Below are 25642 nucleotides of genomic sequence, written 5' to 3'. Positions count from 1 at the left end.
GGCCAAAAGTATTGGCACCCCTGCAATTCTGTCAGATAAGGCTCAATTTCTCACAGAAAATGATTGCAAAATGCTTTGGTAGGAATATCTTCATTTATTTTGCTTGCAATAAAAAAATCACAAAAGAGAATGGGAAAAAAATAAAATCATTATCATTTTACACCAAACTCCAAAAATGGGCCAGATTAAAGTATTGGCACCCTTTGAAGAGTCTTGTTATGCTACTCTAATTTGTGTCATTAACAGCACCTGTTACTTACCTGTGGCACAGAACAGGTGGTGGCAATAATTAAATCACACTTGCAGCCAGTTAAAATAGATTCAAGTTGACTCGACCTCTGTCCTGCATCCTTGTGTGTACCACATTGAGCATGGAGAAAAGAAAGAAGACAAAAGAACTGTCTGAGGACGTGAGAAGCAAAACTGTGAGGAAGCACGGGCAATCTCAAGGCGACAAGTCCATCTCCAAAGACCTGAATGTTCCTGTGTCTACCGTGCGCAGTGTCATCAATAAGTGTAAAGGCCACAGCACTGTGGCTAACCTCCCAAGATGTGGACAGAAAATAAAAATTGGCGAGGGATTTCAACGAAAGATTGTGTGGATGGTAAATGAAGAACCTCGACTGACATCCAAACAAGTTCAAGCTGTCCGGCAGTCTGAGTGTACGACAGTGTCAACCCGTACTATGCGTCCCTGTCTGAATGAAAAGGGACTCAATGGTAGGATAACCAGGAAGACCTCACTTCTGACCTAGAGACATAAAAAAAAGCCAGGCCCAGGCTGGAGTTTTCCAAAACTTACCTGAGAAAGCCAAAAACGTTTTGGAAGAATGTTCTCCGGTCAGATGAGACAAAGTAGAGCTTTTTGGAAAAAGGCCTCAACATACAGTAGAGTTTACAGGAGGCCTTCAAAGAAAAGAACACGGTCCCCACAGTCAAACATGGCGGAGGTTCCCTGATGTTTTGGGATTGCTTTGCTGCCTCTGGAACAGGACTGCTCGACCATGCGCATGGCATTATGAAGTCTGAAGACTACCAACAAATTTTGCAGCAGGGCCCAGTGTGAGAAAGCTGGGTCTCCCTCACAGGTCATGGGTCCTCCAGCAGGATAATGACCCAAAACACACTTCAAAAAGCACGAGAAAATGTTTTGAGACAAAGCACTGGAGACTTCTAAAGTGGCCAGCAATGAATCCAGACCTGAAACCCATGTGGAAAGATCTGAAAATGGCACCCTTCAAAGCTCAGAGACCTGAAGCAGTTGGCCAAAGAAGAATGGTCTAAAATTCCAGCAGAGCATTGCAAGAAACTCATTGATGGATACTTGAAGCGGATGCTTGCAGTTATTTTGTCTAAAGGTTGTGCTACCAAGTATTTTGGTAAGGGTGCCGATACTTTTGTCTGACCCATTTTTGGAGTTTTGTGTAAAATGATAATGATTTTAAAAAGTTTCCATTCTCTTTTGTGTTTTTTCATTGCAAGCAAAATAAATGAAGGTATTACTACCAAAGCATTTGTAATTGCAATCATTTTCTGGGAGAAATTGAGCGTTGTCTGACAAAATATCAGAGGTGCCAGCACTGAACACTGCCCTCTGGTGGCAGCGTTGGGTCTGGCTAGACTGTTTCCTTGTATGACTGAGAAGCAGACTCGGACTGTCAGACGTATGACATGGATAAAGGACAGCTTCTTCGCTCTGGTTTGCCCCACATACGGCTGTAAATTGTTTCAGCTAATATACGCTTGTGTACGCATTTGTGATTACGTTTACAACTACAGTTTATGGAGTTACGTGGGAGTGATTAGCTATGAGAAAACATTAGCATTTGTAGATTTTAAACTAGAGGATTTTTGCTAAGCAAATAAAGCTAATTTAATCTACTTAATTTACATATTGATCAGACTAGATTTCCAACACCAATTGTTTTGTGTCAAGTCTTTTATTGTTAAAATGAATATGTGTACAAATGTGTGTTACAGCTTTACAAATTGTTAAAAGTGAAGGAAGTAAAAAGCTTCAAAAAGCACAATTTTCTTGTTTGATGTCTGTAAAGCTAAACAACTTCAGGTTAAGTGAGGACAGAATAAGGTACAGTTTATGTGGCTAAAAAAAAAAAAAAAAAAAAAAAAACGATTGCAGGCAAAATGGCTGATGAGACTCCGGCGTCGTAAAGTCAAAATCACGTAAGTCGAGTACGTCGTAACCTGGGGACTACCTGTATTTATTTTTACACGAGGCAGTGGTGTTTGCCTCGTATGGGTCAATCATCAAAATCAGGTGACACGAATTTCAAAATCTGTGTTTTGGAAATTTTCTTTTTATGATCAAACACCGCCTCTTTTATTGGCCAAAGTAAAATTTCGTGAAGTTCGTAAGCGCTTTATGTTTTCGGCTCAAAATGTTGATCTAAGCACGAAATTTACTTTTAGTCCCATTTTCCCTTTGAGTTGATACAAGAAATGAGCCTTTTAATAATTGACCACATTTTCAAGTGTGTGTGTCCAACTTTTTATGGTTCAAAGCGACTGGCTCATCTGGCACTGTTTTGTCTTCCTCCTCTTTCCTTCCATCTTTTTTATATTCTTTCTTTCCATTCGCTGGCTTTTCGCCGCCGTGATTGAAAAGCTCTGCATGCTTGGCACGCTCAGACGACGGCACGTAGAGTCCGTATGCATTTGCTGCATTATGATGATAATGTGTGGAAAACGGTGACCTCTCGCATACTCGCGCACACACACGCGGGTGATTTATTGACTGTGTAGGGAAGCTCTTAACACGCTTTACGCCTTTGCAAAGTGTTTTGCCTGCAGCAAAAATTGTGTTTGACTCATCTAAATTAGATGAATGTTTTTTGTAAAGATAGAACAGGACCTGCATTTTTGCACCGTCATTGACGGCAATAGGCGTCCAATCCAAATGGATTTCTCATCAATAGTAAGCAATGAGTATCAACTTGGGCTGAAGCTATCGAGCATTTTAGTAGTCGATTAATCTCTCAACTATTTTGAATCACGGAGTCATTTGATTAGGAACATTTAATGCGTTGCACAATCAATTTTAGGGATGTAAAACAAAGGCTTACTAAGATTGCTTTTTCAAAATAAAATTCCTGACTGTTTCTTCACCCTAAGCAGAATTGCACTTTCATTTAAAAATGGATTAATATACCTGAGGTTAGCCTTAAATGGTCTGAAAAAATGAATAAATGAGGATCTAAGTACAACAAAAGAACAAATCGGCTAAGTTGCATAGCAAAAGTCCGCTAGCTTAAATGCTATAAAATGCAAACATTTTTTAACAATGCTCTAAACAAATCGTTGAAACACATATTCCCACAAAAACGGCTAAATATACCTATAAACTAAATAACGAATGCATTAAAAAACATTCGCCTAAACAAAAAAAAGAACCCACTTTTTAACTCATCATCGTCATGAAAAAAAATTGTTCGATGAAATATTTTCATTATCGTCATTGTTGATGAAAACAACGCTGTACCTGAGTGATAAGGTTGAGTCAATAAAATTGTACGTATTGTATTTCTCCGCAGGTTCATCCTGGTTTTTGGATGCTTGGTCTTATCTGTGTTTTCTACCATTCCTGCTCACCAAGAGTTCTCCTCACACTGTCTTCTCATTCTGGTAGGAAACACACGTTATCTGCAAACTAGATAGCACTAAGTGATCGTTAGCAACCTTTTACCAGAAAAATATCAAATTTGGACATTGCTACCCTTGAAGTTATAATACAACCCCTAGCAAAAAGCATGGAATCACCAGTCTCGGACGAAGACATTTTATCATGTAGAGCAAACTCATATAGAAATCTTGAAAAAATAATGAATTAGTTCAAAAGGGCACCTCTTTAGCATTCAGAAACAGTCAAATAAATCAATAAAAAACATTGTAGTGGTCAGTAAATGTTACTTTTATGAGGAAAGTACAGGGAAATATATATGGAATCACTCCATTCTGAGGAAAATAAATATGGAATCATTAGAAACAAACAAAGAAATAACAAAACACATCTCTAGTATTTAGTAGCACCACCTCTGGCTTTTATGACAGCTTGCAGTCTCTGAGGCATGGACCTGATGAGTATTCTTCATCAATTTGGTGCCAACTCGCTTTGATTGCAGTTTCCAGATCATCCTTGCAGGTCGGAGCCTTGCTGTGGACCTTTTTTTCTTTTTTTAAATTTCCACCACAGGTTATCAATAGGCTTGAGAGCTGGGCTATTTTCAGGCCATGACATTGACTGGATGAGTCAAGGGAATGCTTTAACAGTTTTAGCTCTGTGGCATGATGTATTATCATCTTGGAAAATGACAAACATATTTTCAATTGAAGGGATAAGAAAGCTGTCGAAAATTTGAACGTAAACTTGACATGCAGCAAGAGTCAAGAATCTGCATTGGACAAGGTGTCAAAAGTCAAGATTCTGCATTGGACAAGGTGAGGATGCTGGAACTTTTGTGTGGTGCTGTTCCAGCGAGAATTACAAAGATGACTGCTTGAAGAAGATATCAAAATTCTTTCAGTCCTTGATGATATGTGGCTGCATGTCAGGCAAAGGCACTGGGGAGGTGGCTGTGGTTAAATCTTCAAGATTTTTATCTGAGTTTGTTCAACACGATAACATTTCTGAGTGAGTGCCCGTCCGAGACTGGCAATTCCATACTTTTTCCTTGGGGCATTTGACAAATGTGTGTTTGTAGGAGTTTGTAATGATCGTCGTCTTCGGTCTGGAGTACATCATCCGAATATGGAGCGCCGGCTGCTGCTGTCGCTATCGAGGCTGGCAAGGACGCCTCCGCTTTGCCCGAAAGCCATTTTGTGTCATCGGTAAGACGCCGTCCGCGTTGTGAAAGGAGACAATGATATAACATGTCGTGTCGCTCCGACACCTCTGAAAGTGACACATTGCCAGGGGTTTGACTCATAAGCATGGTGAAGCGAGCGACCTTTATCCCCCTACAGACATCATCGTGCTGATCGCCTCGGTCGCCGTGGTTTCCGCCGGCAGCCAGGGCAACATCTTCGCCGCCTCGGCCTTGCGTAGCCTGCGCTTCTTGCAGATCGTGCGCATGGTGCGCATGGATCGGCGGGGAGGCACTTGGAAGCTGCTGGGATCGGTTGTCTATGCACACAGTAAGGTATGAGATCAACCTCTTAACCAGAGGTGGGTCAAAAATTTGACTCTAGTAAAATAAGCCTAACTAACATTACTAAAGTCATCCCAAAAAAGCTTTTTTGTTCAACAGTGGTATACTGTATATTTTTTCTCAGCACAACATCATCTATAAGAACTGTTATAATTATACTGGACGATAACCTATAAAAAAAATATGTTCAAATTCCGACTAGAGTAATTGACAGAAATGAAACATCAGCTGTCCAAAGAGTGCCCTCTTGTGGACAAATATATTTCCTACCATGGAATTAAAATGATCATATATGCAGTTTTCCATCGTCTACCGTTGCCAAATAAAAACTGGGATCGAGGTTGAAATTTTGAGTAATGTTGATGGCAGCTCTACTTGCAAAAGAGTTTATTTTTTAACCATGCTTTAAAGACGCCACGTTTTTGAACAGCAGGGCGACGTGATCATATGTGACTTCCGACTGCAACCCTGTCTGTTGTCATGTGACTGTATTGTTACGTCTGATTGAAATAATAGAGTCACGTGATTATTTGAGATGTCCATCCAATAATATTGGTCGATAAAAGCGATTTAAAATAATACGGGGATGCGCCAGTATGTATGCTTGGTTATGAATAAAAGCACAAGCTTGAAGCCTTTGTGGACGGGCTGGTCGCTGCTTAGCTCAGCAGCTGGGCTTAGTGTGACGCCTAGATTAGTGCTGCAACGATTAATCGATTAACTCGAGTATTCGATTAGAAAAAAATATTCGAATTCAATTTTGTTGCTTCGATTATTCGTTTAATTAAAGTGGTGTTGTAAGGGTTTATTTTGAAAGTGTTTGCATTTAGTTTTATTGATTAGGTTGGATACACTTCCCTCTAGTCTGCCTCTTTTCACTTGGCTGCATCCAACTGCTCCCTGTTAAGACCAACATACGACCAAGTTTTTGTTTGAGCTAATGTTTTTTAATGCATTCATAATTTAGTTTACAGGTATATTTAGCCGTTTTTTGTGGGAATATGTGTCCGAACCATTTGTTAAGAGCATTGTAAGAAAAGGTTTTGCATTTTATAGCATTTAAGCTAGCGGACTTTTTCTATTTAAGTTAGCCAATTGTTCTTTTGTTGTACATAGATGCTTTTTTTTTTTTTTTTTTTTTAATTATACCATTTGAGGTATTTTGATTTTTCATGCTCCTTATGCGATTACTCGATTGTTTGAACTAATTAGTCCATCGATTAATCGACTACTAAAATATTCGATAGCTGCATCCCTAGTTTAGATGTCTTCAAACTAAGATGTTTGGGATTTGTTATCTGAGGGAAAGACCCTAATCACTCGCGGTGCACAAAGAAAATGAAAAATATCGAATTATAAACTCGTCAACAATCACTACTTTGTCAACAGATAGAAATAGTAACTAGGACAAGTAAAAATAAATAAATAAAAATATTTTGAAAAGCCCAGCAAAATACATCTTGGGACTTGGCATTGCATTGGCAAGCAATTGCCTGCCTGTATTTGTATTGCTTTGTCGGCCCATATTGGCTCTTTGGGTAAGTAGTATAAATGTGATTTATTTATTTACTTTTTGTGAATTGTTTCTTTTATTTCATTACGGACATTTTTGGCTCATTTCAATTTATTTTATTTATACGGGACATTATTTTTTCACTTTTTTTATGTAACTCGTTACTACCAACTTCTGGTCGTAACTCATTGGCGACGTCCGAGCCATTTTGAATGGAAGGGCAAATGATCAATGCACTGAAATATGATCATTGAGTGTTTTAACTGTGGACTGTTAGGAGCTGGTGACAGCTTGGTACATCGGTTTCCTGGTTCTTATCTTCTCCTCCTTCCTGGTCTACCTGGTGGAGAAGGAAGACAACAAGGAATTTGCCACCTATGCTGATGCACTGTGGTGGGGCACGGTGAGAGCAACAACAATACCACACGTTCTTTCAATCACACATTATGAACAGTTAAGTAGATGATTTAATCCTGAGGCCTTTTTCAGCACTTAGCGGGTATCTCATTAAACCGACAGGCACATTAACGTAAATTTCCGGTATTAAAAACAATTTTTTTTAAAGTGAAGATTTGCGGAAATAGGGCAGGGATGTCCAAACTATTCCACGAAGGACCGAAGGGGGTGCTGGATTTCATTGTAACAAAACAAGGCGACATCTTTTCACCAATCTGGTGTCCTACAAGTGGAATCAGTGAATTGCAGTCAGGTGCTGCTTGTGTTAGCAGAAACTTCATTGGTTAAGCTCGTTGTGCTTAATTGGTAGGAAGAAAAATCAGAACCCTCAGCGGCCCTTGAGGACCACTTTGGACATCCCTGACTTAAAGGGACAGGCAACACCTTTAGCATGTGCATCCAAGCGGGAAAGAATCTTGCTTCCAGTCAAAATGAATTGGCGCCGTCAATGACAGCCAGTGAGCTAACTCAGACCATAGACTTCATAATGATATTGACGGGACATTTGGCGCGGGGCCAATTAATAGGGGGCCTGCGTGGTTGGCATGGCCGTCAAAGTTGACCGAGTGGAAACACAAAGAGCTTTTTCTGCTGAAAATTCTTTTGGATAAATCCCTGAATTCTTTATAGATATGGATGTAAAACAGTCTCGATTCTTAGTTAAAAGCAAAAAAAAAAAAAAAGTTCCAGTAGAATTTATTTTACGTAAATAGTGCGAACTATAAGGCTAGTCTGTAAGGAAATTAGAGGCCGTCATATGTGAACAGAGCTTTTTGCGTTGAAAGTTCTTGTGAATAAATGCTTCAATCCCTGAAGTCTTTATAGATATGGACGTAAAACTGTCTCGGTTCTTGGTTACAAGCAAGAAAAAAAAAGGAGGCATTTTGCATTTATTTTACGTAAATGTGTAGAATGTGCTGCTAGTCCGTAGCGGTTCATTTCTCCCATACATTTATTTCATCACGCTTCAAAATGCACGCATGGTACGAAAAATATAATAATTAGCTTGAATCCTCGAACAAATCACTCCTGAGACAATTCTTCCTGTTTGTATGCGGTAGCTTTCATACTTTTTCAACAGAAATCTGGCGATAGATCGCTGCGGGCGTGTGTTTGTGAATAGCATCTCTTGATGTGGGCGGCCCCCTACTTGAATGCGAGGCGCAGTGTATGACCGATCTGATCCGTCAATACCATTATGAAGTCTATGCTCAGACAGTATTCTAGTGGAAGATTTTGGAAGCAACCCGTTGTTGTTGTTTTTCCCCAAACAGTGACAAAGGTAAAGATATTTTGATTCTTGGCACCTTTTGGGATACAAAGTATCAAGATACATCACCATTTTGATATACTTTATTGTCACACCCCTTCTCTAAAACGCATGTCTACGAACGATGTCTTGCTCATGGAGATGTTTTTTTTTCCTAGAAGGAGGGGCACCCGCTGCTCGGTAGGGAAAGAAACTAGGGTGCCAGAAGTGTCTAAACACAAGCAGTGACAATAATTAAAAAAAACAAAAAAACAACAACAACAACAGAAATAGAAGCTTCATTTTTGGCTAGTCGTTTTTAACAAAGCAAGGGTCGCTAGGAGAATTATGAAAGTCTCCGGTTCCACTCAGAACAACAGAATGAAAATTGAAAAATGCCTCCCCTCCCCTGTTAATACGACAATATGACGGATTCGCTCATTTCGCTGTCAATCAAAAAGTGATTGAGCCTCAGACAGATTATCCAATCATCATGCAGAGAAGCAGAGCATCCGAGCCCAGCCCGCTGCCTGTACACCCATAGAGACGCAGCGTGTCCGACGGACGGGAATAAACCCAGCCTTTAGCCGATGGCTCATCTCGTTTCGCTGTAGCGGAACAATGCACTCTCAACTCTGGAGACGCACAGCTTCCACACTGCTCAAAGCAGGGGCCCCCAACCTTTTATGCACCACGGACTGGTGTGATTTGAGTCTTTTTTTTCACGGACTGGTGTTCTGTCAATTTTGCACCCTGATATAATTTTGCTCCCAAAGCTTTTGTGGCGGTGAAAAACGCCCTCTTTTATATTCAGTTAGACTCTCAATGTAATCTCAAAGAAACTATTTACATCATAAACATACATGTGTAACACGAAAATGGCGTAAATGAATGCTTAACGACACGGCGAAGTTGTTAAGTGAGAGAGCTGTGTGCAGTTGTTGTGTGCAGCTAACATGGCAAACGCAAGTAAATATCCCTTTCTTTGAAGAAAGTTTGTAGTGTTTACTTTGGAATCGCTGCTTTTGCTGCCATTTTTATCGTTACGCGCATGCAAAATTTGCCAGAACATAGGAAATGTGTGGCAGAAAAATACAGCAAATATAAAATAACATTTGTTTTTAGCCCCGTCGTGTTAAGTGCAGGGAAAATATAACTCACACGCTGACTCAGTGGGAGGCCTGAGCTTGTTTCGTTGAGACGAGATGGTCCCATCAATGTGTGATGGGAGAGTGAGAGAAGCCCGCTTCGCAAAGATACGATGTTGGAAATTGTTGCACAGTTTTCAATGCTCTCCTAGCGACGTCAGGATATTCCGGAATGACTTTAATCCAGAACCTCAGTAGAGTTATCGTCTTGAATGTACGTTTAAGGTCGCCATGATTTGTGATCTCTACAAATTGATCCTCCTGTTGCACAAACATACTCGAATCACTCGGTTTATTCGCAAACGGGTCACAAATCCACTCCTTCGCAGTTCGTGGGTTTTTAGTGATTGGGAAGTAGTGTAGATTTTGTTTTCTTCGAGGTTGTAGGCTCATTTTCTGGCTCGTCAGGCACCCTTTTCCCCATAAAAAAATCTGTCCAAAGACGTTTGTTTTTCAGTCATTCTAGTGTGGGTGCTAATTATTTCCGGGAACAAATGTGATTCGTCCGCCCTACGTCAGACATTATTATCGAGGACAAGCTCACATAGATTTACAAAACAAGATGTACTGCTAGCAGTCCAATCAATGGATTTCTATGGCGACATTTCATCCTATAGTATTATATCTAGAGTAGACAGGGATAGTAGTGTGTTAAGAGGCACAGGCCAAAGTTAATTTGGCCATTATGCAGTCGTTAATAAATGATTATTTCTTTGGCGGCCCGGTACCAAATGCGCCACGGACCGGTACCGGTCCGCGGCCCGGCGGTTGGGGACCCCTGGCTTAAAGGACTGTGCAAATAAATGAAAAGCAAGCCACAATGTTAAGAAGCTAATTCTGAACAAAAACATTGAAGCGTATATTTTAGGGCTGTCAAACGATTAAAATTTTTAATCGGGTTAATTACAGCTTAAAAATGAATTAATCGTAATTAATCGCAATTCAAACCATCTATAAAATATGCCATATTTTTCTGTAAATTATATATATATTCTGTAAAATAATTTGTTGGAATGGAAAGATAAGACACAAGATGGATATATACATTCAACATACGGTACATAAGGACTGTAGTGGGGATTTCACTCTACTGCCATTTAAATCTGTCTGTGCTGTCCTCACTCCAAAGCGTCTACTTTTTCCAAAGCTAGACAGCTAGTGAACGACGCCTTAATAATCAGACTTCTTCCTTTTTCATCTGATTTATTAATAAAATGGCCTCAAACCACTGTCCTCTTTAGACCGCAGTGAAACTACAAAAAAAAGTACACAAGCATTGCGTTAGCAACAACGTTAGCTTAGCACGCTATGCAGGTTCACTAAACAAAAACAAAAAGCGTCTCATACAAAAAATAGAACATTTCGCTTACTAACATAATATGTACATTCTTTACAACAACCATACTTACGGACAAATCTTGTCCAAGGATCATATAAGCACAACATTACAACGTAGGCGTCAGCCCGAGACGTCGTGCAGCCATATTGAACTGGCAAGAAAGCAATAAACCATGTCGCAAAGCGACCACAAGAGTTCGCTGTTAGACAGCACAAAAAAACTTGCTGTAAAACTTACCAAAAGGCAGAATACTGTCTGAGCGGGACATGTGCGTTAATTGCGTCAAATATTTTAACGTGATTAATTTTAAAAAATTATTACCGCGCGTTAATTTTGACAGCCCTAGTATATTTCTTCAGTGACATGTACTGGCAACAGTATACCTTTGATCACTTATTTTGGGGACTTCCCTTGCAATCGCCAGAGAGGGAGACGGATATTGATTTTTTTCAAAAACCCCGCAACGTGATGAGAAAGCCTCAGGGTACACTGACCTTTGAACTTTCAGATCACACTGACCACCATCGGCTACGGTGACAAGACACCGCAAACGTGGACAGGGAGGCTGTTGTCTGCCGGCTTTGCGCTCCTGGGAATTTCTTTCTTTGCTTTGCCTGCTGTGAGATACACGCACACAATTGACATTTTGAATGCATTGTCCCTGATTGTGGGTTTTTTTTTTACCCCTTTAGGGAATCCTGGGCTCAGGTTTCGCCCTGAAGGTACAGGAGCAACATCGGCAGAAGCACTTTGAAAAGAGAAGGAATCCTGCTGCCAGCCTCATACAGGTGACACACACACACACACACACACATACACACAACCTTCTCTTGCAGTATCTGAGGACCGAAACCAACCTTTTCATGTATTCCCTGCTGTGTTTGTGATGTCACGCCGTTGCGCGTTTTCACCTCGCCTCATTCAATCCGTGTAGTTATGTCCGTGTCTGCGTGAGTCTGTGTGGCTGATAATTAATGGCGTGAGCTGTTACCATGGCAATCGTGCCCTGGACAGATGCACCTCCGGGCTGCGACCATGCGTCACATCGCACCATATGCTTCTTCTTCTTCTCTGGTAACTTGACAACATTTCCTCCAACAGGTGAAAGCAACCATGGGAGCAGATTTAATTATGTTGATTAAAATGTGATGACGCCACTCTTCCATCAATCACATCTCTATTACACACACACACACACACACACATATCATCACTTTGCCGCATTTCAGCTGACGGGCAGTAGGGAAAATTACCGCCTCTGTCGCTGGTCCCATTCCAGCTGTAGACTTTGAAAGGGAGAATTTCGCTCCATTTGAGTAGCATATGAATGGAAATGTAATTTGCAGGTGAAGGGCAGTCATTTTTCCTCCCTGAAAATGAGTGTTGCGTTTTTGTGACGGAATTCTGAGCGCATTGCAAGCTATGGTATCGCAACGCGAGCAATCTGGCAAAACAACCCCCCCAAAAAATAAAAAATGATAATAATGCTTAGGTTAAATGGGACAAAAAGACAACAAAGATACATACAGTGGTATGAAAAAGTATTTTAACCTTTCTCACATTTCCGTATAAAATCACCATCAAATGTGATCTGATCTTTGTCAAAATCACACAGATGAAAAAACATTGTCTTCTTTAACTAAAACCACCCAAACATTTACAGGTTTTCATATTTTATAGAGGATAGTATACAAACAATGACAGGAGGGGGGAAAAATAAGTAAGTGAACCATCAAATTTTATATTTCGCCCCTCCTCCTTTGGCAGCAAAAACTTCAACCAGACGCTACCTGTAGCTGCAGATCAGTCTGACACATCGATCAGGACTAATTCTTCTCTACAAAACGGCTGTAGTTCAGTCGGATTCCTGGGATGTCTGGCATGAATCGCTGTCTTTAGGTCATGCCACAGCATCTCAATGGGGTTCAAGTCTGGACTTTGACCCGGCCACTCCAGAATATGTACCGTATTTTTGGACTATAAGTCGCACCTGAGTATAAGTCACACCAGCCAAAGAATGCGCATTGAAAAGGAAAAAAACATATATAAAGCGCACCGGAGTATAAGTCGCATTTTTGGGGGGAATTTATTTGATAGAATCCAGCACCAAGAACAGATGTCATCTTGAAAGGCAATTCAAAATAAAAAAACAGTAGAGAACAACAGGCTGAATAAGTGTATGGTATGCTAACATTACATGACGCATCAACAACGAACTGAGAACGTGCTTGGTATGTTAATGTAACATAGCTATTAAGAGTTATTCAGATAACTATAGCATAAAGAACATGCTAACAAGCTACAATGATATAAAAATGTGTTAAGAATTGCACACATACTGTAAGTCACTCCAGAGTATAAGACGCACCCTCTGCCAAAACTGCGACTTATAGTCCGAAAAATACAGTATTTTGATCTTGTGAAGCCATTCTGAAGTTGATTTACTTCTGCGTTTTGGATCATTGTCTTGTTGCAGCATGCATCCTCTTTTTAGCTTCAAGTGTCTCACAGACGGCCTCAGGTTTTCCTGCTAAACTTTTAAATTCATTCCTCCATTAATGATTGCAAGTTGTCCAGGCTCTGAGGCAGCAAAACAGCCCCAAATCATGATGCTCCCTCCACCATGCTTCACAGTGGGGATGACGTTGTGTGTTACTCCCAAACAATTCAACTTCGGTTTCATCTGTCCACAAAATATTTTGCCAAACCTTCTGTGGAGTGTCCATGTGCCTTTTTGTGAACATTAAACGAGCAGCAATGGGGTTTTTTAGACAGCAGTGGCTTCCTCCGTGGTGTCCTCCCACCAACACCATTCTTGGCTATACGTTCACATATAGTTGATGTGCGCACAGAGATATTGGACTGTGCAAGTGATTTCTGTAAGTCTTTAGCAAACACTCTAGGGTTCTTTTTTTACCTCTCTGGGTATTCTGCGCTGAACTCATCTTTGGTGGATGGCAACTCATTGGGAGAGAAGCAAAAGTGCCAAACTCTCCCTATTTGTAGACAACTTCTCTGACTGTCGATTGACGAACATCCAGACTTTTAGAGATGGTTTTGTATCCTTTCCTAGCTTTATATAAATCAACAATCCTTGATCGCAGGTCTTCAGACAGCTCTTTTGACCGAGCCATGATGCACATCAGAAAATACTTCTCACGCTACTTGGAAACGCCACAGAAGTTTTGGCAAAATATTTTGTAGACTGATGAAATCAAAGTTGAATTGTTTGGGAGTAACACACAATGTCATGTGTGGAGATAAAATGGAACAGCTCACCATCATCAACACCTCATCCCCACCGTGAAGCATGGTGGAGAGAGCATCATGATTTGGGGCTTTTTTGCTGCCTCAGCGCCTGGACAACTAGCAATCATTAATCGAAGAATGAATTCAAAAGTTTATCAGGATGTTTTGCAGGAAAACCTAAAGCCGTCTGTCAGACAGTTGAAGCTAAAAAGAGAATGGATGCTGCAGCAAGACAATGATTCAAAACACAGAAGTAAATCAACTTCAGAATGGTTTCAAAAGAACAAAATACACCCTCTGTAGTGACCAAGTCAAAGTCCAGACTAGAACCCCGTTGAGATGCTTTGGCATGACCTAAACACAGCGATTCATGCCAGGCATCCGAGGAATCCGACTGAACTACAGCAGTTTTGTAGAGAAGAATTAGTCCTGATCGATGTGCCAGACTGTTCTGCAGCTACAGGAAGGGTCTGGTTGAAGTTATTGCTGCCAAAGGGGTGGGCCATAAAATATTAAATGTGATGGTTCACTTACTTATTCCCCCCCCCCCTTCTGTCATTGTTTGCATACTATCCTCATTAAAATATGAAAACCTATATATGTTTGGGGGGGTTTTAGTTAAAGCAGACACTGTTTTTTCATCTGTGTGATTTTGACAGAGATCAGATCACATTTGATGGTGATTTTATGCAGACATGTCAGCAATTCCAAAAGGTTCAGATACTTTTACATACCACTGTACATCCACGTGAACCGTTACACCAAAAGTCAGTTTGGCAGATAGCTAGATAGCGTCTTATGTCGTCGCTTTGGTCAGTTGTATATTTTTCGGGATTAGTAGTAGACTTGTAAGTCTAGTTACTTAGTTAATAAAATTGATGGTTGGTGTGTTAATCCGGTAATTTGTTGGTTTGCTTCCTTCTTTGTACTACCAAACTGGGTTTTACATGCCAAACAGAATATTTTATTGCAAAGTAATCATGAAAACTAGAAAACAAAAATTAAAAAAACAAACAATGATGACATTTGAACATAACATAACAGAACATCCATTCCAGGACTTCCAAGATGGCTGCCAGCTGGCTTGTTGGTGATGCATTCAGGAAGCTGTTTTGATGTCACGTGATCACATTGTTCACATTGGCTGTTTTTGGAATCCTTCCCTATCCATTATACTGTATTTAACACTTGTTCAAATGTGTTGTGTGTGAATTGGTCAACCCATAAATAGCATCCATTTACATTTATTATGCAGTGAACCTTGATTTTCTCCATGCCTTGACTTCTGAGTTCAATTAGTTGAACACTTGTCACTCAAAATGTTAATTGAGTTACTATATTGGGATTTTTCAAGGACTGTTTACTGAAATCAATAGTCAACTATACAGAATAAAGCAGGGGTCTCCAAACTATTCCACAAAGGGCTGCAGTGGGTGCAGGATTTCATTCCAACAAAACAAGATGACATTTCTTCAGCATTCGGGTGTCTTACAAGTGCAATCAGTTGATTGCAGTGAAGTGCTACTTGTTTTAGCAGAAACCTGATTGGTTAAACTGTCTGTGCAGGATCGCTAAGAACAAAAACCAGGACCCACAGCGGCTAGGGGTGTAACGGTACACGCAAGTCATGGTTCGTTACGTACATCAGTACGTGGGTCACGGTTCGGTACGACAGAAAGAAAACAAATATTTATGGCGGAAAACACTCAGGTGACCCCTAACCCCAAGTTCCGCTCTAAGACCTTCAATTTGGCCATATTTCAAAATTGGCCATCATTGGAAAGCTTAAAATCTCAATTTTCAGGGGGAAGAATTGTTTTATTTTATTATCTTATTTTTATATTTGAAAAAAATTAACTTTTTAATCCCCGAAAGCAGGGGTCGGGAACCTATGGCTCGTGAGCCAGATATGGCTCTTTTGATGGCTGCATCTGACTCGAAGACAAATCTTCAGTTATTTAAAAAAAAAAAAAAAAAAAGTTTCGTTATGTAATGGCAACGGCGCTAGGACCTCGGGGGAAACCTGGCGGGCGTAAGAGCCACAGGGGAAGCGTTAAAAAGAGCAACCAGTAAGGAGCGCTCACATTTTTTCCATGGGCAAACTCAGTGATCAGGCGACATTCGGGACACTACAGGTGTGGCAGTGGAGAACGTCTGAAGTCTGATGATGCGTGTGGCAGTCGGTTGAAATAATAGCTATGGATCTGTAGCGTGGTGCAGACAGGGATGAAATGCTTCAGTCTGTTGCTTCACATTTCATTTAGCTTTATTTTCATTTTTCTTGTACAGCTGAAACAAGAAAAAAAAACAAAAAAACAACGTCCGTCTCGCATTGCTGCACACAGACGGCTCATTTCTTATTCGCTCTAAAATGCGGATGCTTATATAATTAAATGAATAAACGAATACAAGTTTTTGTGACAAAATATTTAACTTCTGCATTTTAGACACTACTAGTATTCACTCGTCGTCCACTCGCCATTACAAACACATCTGCAGTCACACATAAACATACTGTAGTAGCCCCGAATGGGGAAATAGGAAGGAGAGGAGTCGTTGATGACTTTCCCACTTTATTGTGGCAACCATAGAAATAATAAACAAAATAACAGCGGCATCCGCAACATGCTAACTTCGCTCTCACGCCGTACGCTCTCTCCTCCTTGCTTCCCGCTACGTCACTACTCTGCCGTCTGATGGCCTCTTCAAGGGCCCACAAATAGGGAATGGGACGTACTATGTCACTGTTTGGACGCGCCTCCATGCTGGCAATATGATTTACTTCCGGTTCGGCAGAGTCAATGCGGATTGTAACGTGTGGTAGTGCTAAGCTAACTCTTTCGGTGTTTTAGAAAGAAAATATGGGTGCTTATTGTTGCGTTACCGGGTGCAACAGCATCTCCTACGACAAAAAAAGGGGTTAGGAAAAATGGACTCACTTTTCACCGTTTTCCTGCATGGAGGACCAAATATCAGATCACGAAGGTACGACGGATGGCTGGATTGCAGCGGTTCGTCGGAAAAGCATTTCTTATGATCATATTTCTGCTGGAATGAGAGTGTGTTCCTGTCATCTCTACTCTTGTAAGTTGAACGATTTATCCACTTTTGGTTTCAATACGTTTTTCTTTTTTTACACCGTTGTGTAAATCTGCCTCGGTAGCAATGCTCGCCTACTACGACTCACCTACCTGTTGTGTTCCTAGGTAAACCTGCTGACAACACATCCCGATTTGTCACCATCTCTCTTCTTGGATCATTTGACAAAGAAAATTTGTTCAATGGAGTGGTTCCATTTGTCCTGTGTCGGACTCAAACAAGCCCCTGCTGCAGACGCCATCTGGGTCTGCCCTTCTCGTCGATGAACTGCGGGCTTTTAACTTGTGAAAATGCAAGAACTGTAATGCACATATTTATTCTGCCTGGCTATTTAACTATGGCCAGTGACGTATTATTATTATATATTTTTTTTTAAACCACTTTGACAAAGACACGTTTCATTGTAATGTTGAATTTATATATTCTATTATTATTTTTAAATTATAATATTCTTATTTGCACTTATGGAGACTTTAGACTGTCAATTCAAATAGTGTTGGAAAAGTTGCAATACCTAAAATAGAAATGCAAGAACTGTAAAGTACATATTTTTACACCTTTATTTACCTAAGGCCACTGGATGTTCTTTAACTGCTTTGAAAAAATACAGGTTTTGTTGTGATCTTGTATTTATATAGTATATAGCTTTTTATAATGTATTATGTATTATAATATTTGCTGCCCCCTGCCAGAGTGTGGGCCATTTTGTACTAAAAGGATTTTAAACTGTCAGTTCAAATACTGTGTTGGAGACTAGTACTTGCAATCGTCGGCTTCACACTCGTGTCCGAGTATTAGTTTCAGTCGCTTTTTCAACCTATTTTCGTGGTGGGTGTTTATATCTCATATGACTTGAGAGGCCTAGTCTATGGTGGAATAATCGCTGGCATTGTGTACAAGGGAGGGTCGGTGGAGGACGGGGTTGTTGTTGTCTCTCTTGTCTTTTCCTCTGTTTTGACTCTTCATTTTCTGTTCGTTTTTTTTCGAAGGCATCAATGCCTTGGTGAATAGTTCCCCTCCATGTTTTGCGGTCCATGGCAGTTTGCTCCCATGACAAGGGGTCGATGTCAGTGCGTACCAGGGTGCGCTTGAGCTGGTCTTTGTAGCGCATCTTTGGGGCGCCTCGCGGTCTAGTGCCATTTGCGAGCTCGCCGTACAGCATTATTTTGGGGAGTCGAGAAGAATCCATTCTCCGAATGTGGCCTGCCCAGCGGAGACGGTGGTAGATAATAGTGGCTTCAACACTGGTCACCGAGGCTCGTTTTAGGACATCTATGTTGGTGGTGTGACTCTCCCACGGTATTTTTAAAATTTGTCTGAGCTTGTACTGCTGGAAGCGCTCTAGGCTTTTAATGTCACTGCTGTAGAGGGTCCACGTTTCACATGCATACAAGAGAGTAGACAGGACTATTGCCTTAAAGACCATGATTTTTGTAGAAACTGTTAGTGCGTGATTGTTAAATACCCGATTACGGAGCTCCCCATAGGCAGTGTGGGCTGCCCTGATTCTGTTTTCAACATCCTTTTTACATGTGGGAATCGAAGTAAGGATGCTGCCTAGGTATGGAAATCGGTCCACTTCCTCTAGGAGATGTCCATTAATTATGGTATTTGTGTTTGGGAGTGCCCGGCCAGGTAGATTTTGAATCATTATTTTGGTCTTGTCAGTGTTAACTTGCATGCCAAAACGTTCGTATGCGGTATTGTATGCATTTGCTGTCAATTGAAGATCTTCTGCAGCTTGGCACGGGGTGGCATTGTCATCAGCATACTGCAATTCTCGTATTGTTGTGACGGTGGTTTTAGTAGTTGCGCGAAGCCGGGCGAGATTGAAGACTCCTCCATCCATGCGAAAACGCAAGTTTATTGTAGGTGCGTCTGGCGGTATCTCGTTCATCATGGCTGCTGTGTACAATGAAAAACATGTTGGCGCTAGTACACACCCCTGTTTAAGGCCACTGTTGATAGGGAATGGGCCAGAGAGAAAGTTTTGGTGGCATACTCTGCCAACCATTCCATCATGGAGGCCACGGACTAAGGCGACAAAGTCTGGTGGACAACCATACCGTGCAAGTACTGCCCACATTGCAGGGCGGGGTACTTTGTCAAAGGCCTTTTTTAGGTCCCAGAAGATGAGCAGCAGTGGTCGTTGTTGCTCACGGCTCTTCTCTTGTAACTGCCGGGCACAGAAGATCATATCTATTGTCCCACGGGAAGGTCGAAAACCGCACTGGGACTCTGGAAGGACGTCTTCTGCCAAGATGAGGAGGCGTTCAAGGAGAATGCGGGCAAAGATCTTGCTAGCGATGCTTAACAAAGAGATGCCACGGTAGTTGTTGCAGTTCTCTCTGTCACCTTTTTTAAATATGGTGATGATGTTTGCATCGCGGAAGTCACTTGGCAGGGTCTTTGTTTCCCATATTTTCAGAATCAGGTGAAAAAGGTGGTTTCTCAACTCAGGGCCACTTTGAGTGAGGAGTTCCAAAGGGATATTGTCAGGTCCTGGGGCTTTACCTGGTTTCATTCGTTTCAGTGCGTTGTTGAAGTCTTGGATTGAGGGTGGTACTGACATCCAGTATTGGACTGGGTGCTGCGGGGTCATTCTCAAGAGGTCATTAGGGGTATCAGCTTGATCGTTGAGAAGGTACTCAAAATGGGACTTCCATCTTGCCAGGATGCCCTCACTGTTGGTTATGAGAGTGGCCCCATCTGTGTCCTTTAGGCCACCCACTGATGATCGTGTGGGACCAAAAATTTCTTTCGTGGCTGCATAAAAGCGGCGCAGGTCTCGCTGGTCAGCGTAGTTTTGAGTTTCTGCAGCTTTTCTTTGCCACCAGGTGTTTTGGGCATCCCTGATTCCCCTTTGGCAATCTGCTACAGCTTCTTTGTATGCTTGTTTGTTCTCAGCTGTATGTTGGTTCTCTAGTGTTAGTCGTGCCTGACACTTGGCTTCAATGAGAAGAGAAATTGTTCTGTCATTCTCATCGAACCAATCCCGCTGTTTCCTCTTGCTGAATCCTAAGGTTTCTGTTGCTGCCCGGATTATGGCATCTCTAAGGCTGGTCCAGCGATCGTCTACTGTAGCCTCGACTGCAGGTTCTGCTAGATGTCTTTCACAAGCTGCTTTGTAATCTTGTGCCAACAGTGGATCTTGGAGTTTACCACAGTCAAAGCGGGAATTTGGCTTGCTGTCAGGTGTCCTTCTGGTTGGTTTTCGAATTTTGAAATTAAATCGGGAAAGTAGGAGTCTGTGATCTGTCCAGCAGTCGTCCGCCCCGGGCATAGATCTAGTAATGCAAATGTCTGCTTTGTCTCTTGCCCTGGTCAGGACATAGTCCAATATGTGCCAGTGTTTGGATCGCGGATGTCTCCATGTTGTCTTTTGCCGGTTCGGTAGTCTGAACATAGTGTTTGTCACAACGAGTTTGTGTTCGGCACATAAGCCGAGTAAGAGTTGGCCATTTGCATTGCACTTCCCCATACCGTGGTGGCCGATGATACCTTTCCACAGGCAATGGTCGTTGCCTACTCTGGCATTAAAGTCCCCCAGCACAATGAGCTTATCATTGGCTGGCACTGTCTGGGTGATGTGGTCTAGTTGGTTGTAAAAGGCAGCTTTATCTTCGTCACTTGATGTTAGTGTGGGGGCATATACTGAGATCAGGGTAAGATGCCTGTCCTTGAGGAGTGGTATACGGACAGTCATCAAGCGCTCGCTGATGGCAATTGGAGCGAGGTTGTGTTGTTGCACTAACTGTGAACGGATGGCAAAACCTACACCATGTATGCGTGGCTCTTTTGGTGCCTTTCCCTTCCAGAAGATGGTGTATCCTGATCCAGTTTCCCTGATGTTGCCCTCTTCGGGTAGTCTAGTCTCACTAAGGGCTGCTACGTCGATTTTGAAGCGGGCAAGCTCCTTACAGACTAGTGCTGTGCGTCGTTCAGGGCGGTTAGTGTTTGCTACGTCCTGAAGGGTGCGAATGTTCCATGTACCAAGGGTAAAAAATTTCTTCGTGTACTTCTTAGTAGTTTGACCGCGTTGTTGGGATGTCCGCCAGCCGCGGTTAGCTGGCCAGACAAGTTTGCCGTGTCCGATGTTTACCCCACCTTTTCTAGGGGCCTCCCCATGTGGGGTGGGCTGCGGTGGTCCTCAAAAGGCCAGCCCAGTCACGGATCCAGCTGCCGAGCTCTGGTGTCACGGCACCGTCATCAGAGAGCGACCATCTTAGACCCGCCGCCGGTGTGCAGTTGTGGGCTAGAGGCTTCCAGCTTTCCAAGCCTGCCTCCGTTACCCACAATACTGTCGCCACAGGACTTGGTAAGGTGGTGAAATGAAAAATGAAGGATGAAAATAGGTGGTGAAAACGACAGAATGCCATTCGCTGGGAGTGTTGTTTAAGGTGGTCGTGGCTGCGCGACTCCCACGCACACACACTTGGCCCACATCATTTCCACTGCGGCTCAAAAAGATGAGACAGGCAGCCTCCACAATGTTGGTTGCATCGGGCTGCCGGATTCTTGTTTGCTGAAGATCCGCCTTGCCGCCTGCACGACAGGCGTTGCCCTCTTCCGCCATTGCTAAGTAGCTTCGTCGTTGGGGTCTTGTTGGGTTTTATTTCGGAGTTTCCTTCTCCTAGCCTTTGCCTAAAGAGGCAGACCCTACAAGGCAGCAAGGGATTTGAATTAAGAGTTTTCCTTCTCTTAGCCTTTGCCTAGGAAGGCATACCCTGCAAGGCAGCAGGGGGGGACTGAATATACCGTCAGTCCACTCGGTCACTTGCTTGCATTCTGTGATGAACAGGGGGGACCACGGGAAGGTAGCAAGCAAGCAGTTAGGAGGCAGAGGCTGTAATGGGCTTAAGACTAGCTTAGCCTAAGACGCATGCGACTCCAATCACCCCCCCAGTACTTGCAATACTTAAAATGGAAATGCAAGAACTTTAAAGCTTTAAAGCACATATTTATCCTGTCTGGCAATTTACCCAAGGCCAGTAAATAGTGTTTTAAACTGCTTTGACAAAGACACGTTTATTGTGATCTTGTATTTGTGTATTACTTATAATTATATAATATTTGTTGCCACCGTCAGAGGGTGGGCCTTGTTTGCACTAATTTAAAGATTTTAAACTGTCAATTAAAATATCGTATTGGAGAAATTGCATTACTTGAAATAAATCTATTGCAACTTATCAGTCCCAGTTCTTGTCTACAACACTGTCCAAAAATTGTCAATGCATATTCCAAATAGAATAACAAAATTAAGTCACCTGACTTTGTAATTATTACACCTGTTTATTATGAAGACCTGAAGTAAACAACAAGCAGTCACAGTTTGTCAAGAAGTTGTTCAAGTCATGTTTTGGTATTCATATTTTATTGACTTTTCACAACAACACTTGGGATCGTGTTTGTAAGAGCAGAGCAAACTGAAGTTTCAGCGTGCACTCTTCGCCGTTCCAACCTCTCATAACGCTCCGATGTGGTGCGCTTGACCTCAGAATAACCCAAGAAGAGATATGGTGACCAATCGGGATGTGTTGTCAGCATTTCATATGCAGGTTTTCCTAGTAACACAACAGGTAGGGGAGGAGGAGTAGGTTAGCATTGCTACCGAGGCAGATTTACACAACAGTAAAAAAAAACACACAAAAAAAACCGTATTGAAACCAAAACGGATAAATCGTTCAACTTACAAGAGTAGAGATGAGGGGAATACTCTCATTCCAGCAGAAATATGATCATAAGAAATGCTTTTCCGACGAACCGCTGCAATCCAGCCATCAGTCGTGCCTTCGCGATCTGATATTTGGTCCTCCATGCAGGAAAACGGTGAAAAGTGAGTCCAGTTTTCCTCGCCCTTTTTTTAGTCGTAGGAGAAGCTGTTGCACCCGGTAACACAACAATACACACCCATAATTTCTTTCTAAAACACCGAAAGAGTTAGCTTAGCACGACCACACGTTACAATCCGCATTGAGTCTGCCGACCCGGAAGTGAATCATATTGCCAGCATGGAGGCGCGTCCAAACAATGACGTAGTACGTCCCATTCCCTATAGTTACGGACATTACAATACTTAACGATTAACATATTTCTGAACTATATTAACACACAGCACACATCACAATTATCATAAAATAAAGCAATCCGCTAATATACACAGTCAAATTATACTCTTTTTCTCACCTCAAACAAGAAAATACTCGTTTACAACGTCCGTCTCTCATTGCTGCCAAGACGGCTGATTTCTTATTCGCTCTAAAATGCGAACATTTATTGCCCATGCACGCCATGTAGAGAACGCCTCCCCCCTGCTGGTTTAAAACCCTAAGTACAACAGTCTATCTGTGGACACAAAATATTAAAATAATTATTTTAATATTATTTAATAATTATTATTTAATATTATTTATAAGTTATTAAAAAGAATTCAGAGACTTAGTGTACTTTAAAAGTGTTGAAATCACATAAAATGCACATATTACTTGTATTTTTAGTTTTAAACCTATTGTATGGCTCTCACAGAATTACATTTAAAAATACGTGGTGTTCATGGCTCTCTCAGCCAAAAAGGTTCCAGACCCCTGCCCTAAACCCTAACATGGAGTAAGAGCATGAGAGAGCATAAATAAAGACACTATGATTTTAACGAGATATTATCGCGTACTGACCTGTTTCGATCCAAAAACTCTGTGAAGCATGTCTCACCGAGTGTCAAGACACAGCTGTGACTTTTTGGGGATTGTATGGGTGAAACACGGTAATATAACAAGAAATTGCAGACATCAAGGACTAGCCTAGAACTCCAGACTCGCCGCTGTTCCAGCTATAGAGTCTGGGACCCAGCTCCTTATTGGCCTGTCGAGCTCCAATGAAATCGTCCGTGCAATCATTCGTTTATTTGCGTGGCGTGGTCTTAACGAGCAACGTGTCACTCTTGCGCATTGGAAGTCGTCTCCACAACAGCTCAGATGGTAAACGGGAGAGCCGAGAATATGTTCCTATCCGTGGTAAATTCAGTTTTGAATGACCAAAAACACATTGAGTCGCTAAAACCAACAGTCTGTCTCGCCCTAGCCATGTTGAATAAACTCCTCCTCGTATGTTTACGTCCTCGCGCTAGAGTTTGTTGTCGCTTTACCAACGTCACGGCCGCCCGTCTCTGATTGGTCCACTCCGCTGTCTGTTTGCTGTGCCTTGCTCCGCTCTGGGAATTTGATCTGCCGAACAGTCGCCAAACTCTATAGCTGGAACAGCGATGAGTCTGGAGTTCCAGGCTAATCAAGGACTGGTTGAGATTTTTTTCCCCCCGAATATTTACCCTTTTAAATGTTTTTTAATCAATTTTTCTTTCTTTGGATTGACTATTTATCATCTAAAATATTGGGGAAAATGCGACAGTAACCAAAAAAAAAATAGTTATAAGGTAGATATCCGTGACCTATTTACAGACACAATTTTTTTTTTCATTGTGACATAATTTGTTTAAAAATTTCTAATTTGCGAGTGAATGATTTCATTTTTTTTTAAACTAAATATTAGAAATCAATTAATGATTCTAAGCTAAAAAGATAGGCATTTCGAATGATAAATATAATTACTTTTTATGACTGGGTTGGAGCAAAAGCGGTTGCGCAGCGTCTGTAAACGGGGGTCTCCAGGGTAAAACGGACAAATTAAAAATAGTTTGGGAATTAATGCGTCATGAAACTGCTATGGCAGCATTTAGAAATATTGTTCTATCAAACGCAACAGTTCTTTTAAAATACAGCAGTTTATTTTAAAGAGGGGTGCAAGAGCAGAAACTGCTTTTTCAGCCTTGTCTGTGTTTTAGCAACCACTTGGTTAAGAAAATAAGTTTTATGAATGTGTACACGTGTTAAACATGCAAACTGACGATAACGCCTCTTTAAAACTTTCTTACCATTCACAACATTGAAAAGAAAACGGTTGTCCCATCTGGGAAACTGGGGTATCATCATAAAATCCTAGTTTTGGATTTGACGTCTGACTGTGTGCACCGAACCGCGATGCCCGTGACCGTTGCATACTTACCGGCGGTTTGCCCACCCCTGTTATAAAGAGTTGTATAGTGACGGATTGATTGAGTAATTCCAAACACAGCCATTCCCTTTTGCCTCACCACCTTTGTACCATTCCTTCCTCGATGTGTGTGTGTATACATGTCACCCCGCCCCCCCCACCCCTCACCACCAGGCGGCTTGGCGTCTGTACTCCACTGACGGTGCCCGTCCCTACCTCCACGCCACCTGGCACCACTACCAAAGCGCCCTCCCCCCCCTCAGGCATGTATCCCCCTCACCCTCCACCGCCACCACTACCGCCTCCTTCCGACAACCACACACACATACGCACACTGCATCAACAGTGCCCCCCTCCTAAAAATCTTAATAAGCTTCTTTC

The 25642-nt window shown here is 41.9% G+C and overlaps 1 protein-coding gene across 1 annotated transcript in view; it reads left to right on the top strand.

Annotated features, from left to right (window-relative positions):
• Nucleotides 1–25642, top strand: part of kcnq5a (potassium voltage-gated channel, KQT-like subfamily, member 5a) — a 113907-nt gene that overhangs the window by 61165 nt on the left and 27100 nt on the right. Inside the window, exons 2-7 of the mRNA XM_057848381.1 lie at nt 3552–3642; nt 4719–4845; nt 4981–5156; nt 6956–7081; nt 11379–11489; nt 11563–11658. Of these exons, the coding sequence (XP_057704364.1) occupies nt 3552–3642; nt 4719–4845; nt 4981–5156; nt 6956–7081; nt 11379–11489; nt 11563–11658 (727 nt within the window). The remainder of the gene's footprint in view (nt 1–3551; nt 3643–4718; nt 4846–4980; nt 5157–6955; nt 7082–11378; nt 11490–11562; nt 11659–25642) is intronic.

This window comes from Corythoichthys intestinalis, chromosome 10 (genome assembly GCF_030265065.1).
Source record: "Corythoichthys intestinalis isolate RoL2023-P3 chromosome 10, ASM3026506v1, whole genome shotgun sequence".
NCBI lineage: Eukaryota > Metazoa > Chordata > Actinopteri > Syngnathiformes > Syngnathidae > Corythoichthys > Corythoichthys intestinalis.
This window is presented reverse-complemented; position numbering and strand designations above follow the sequence as displayed.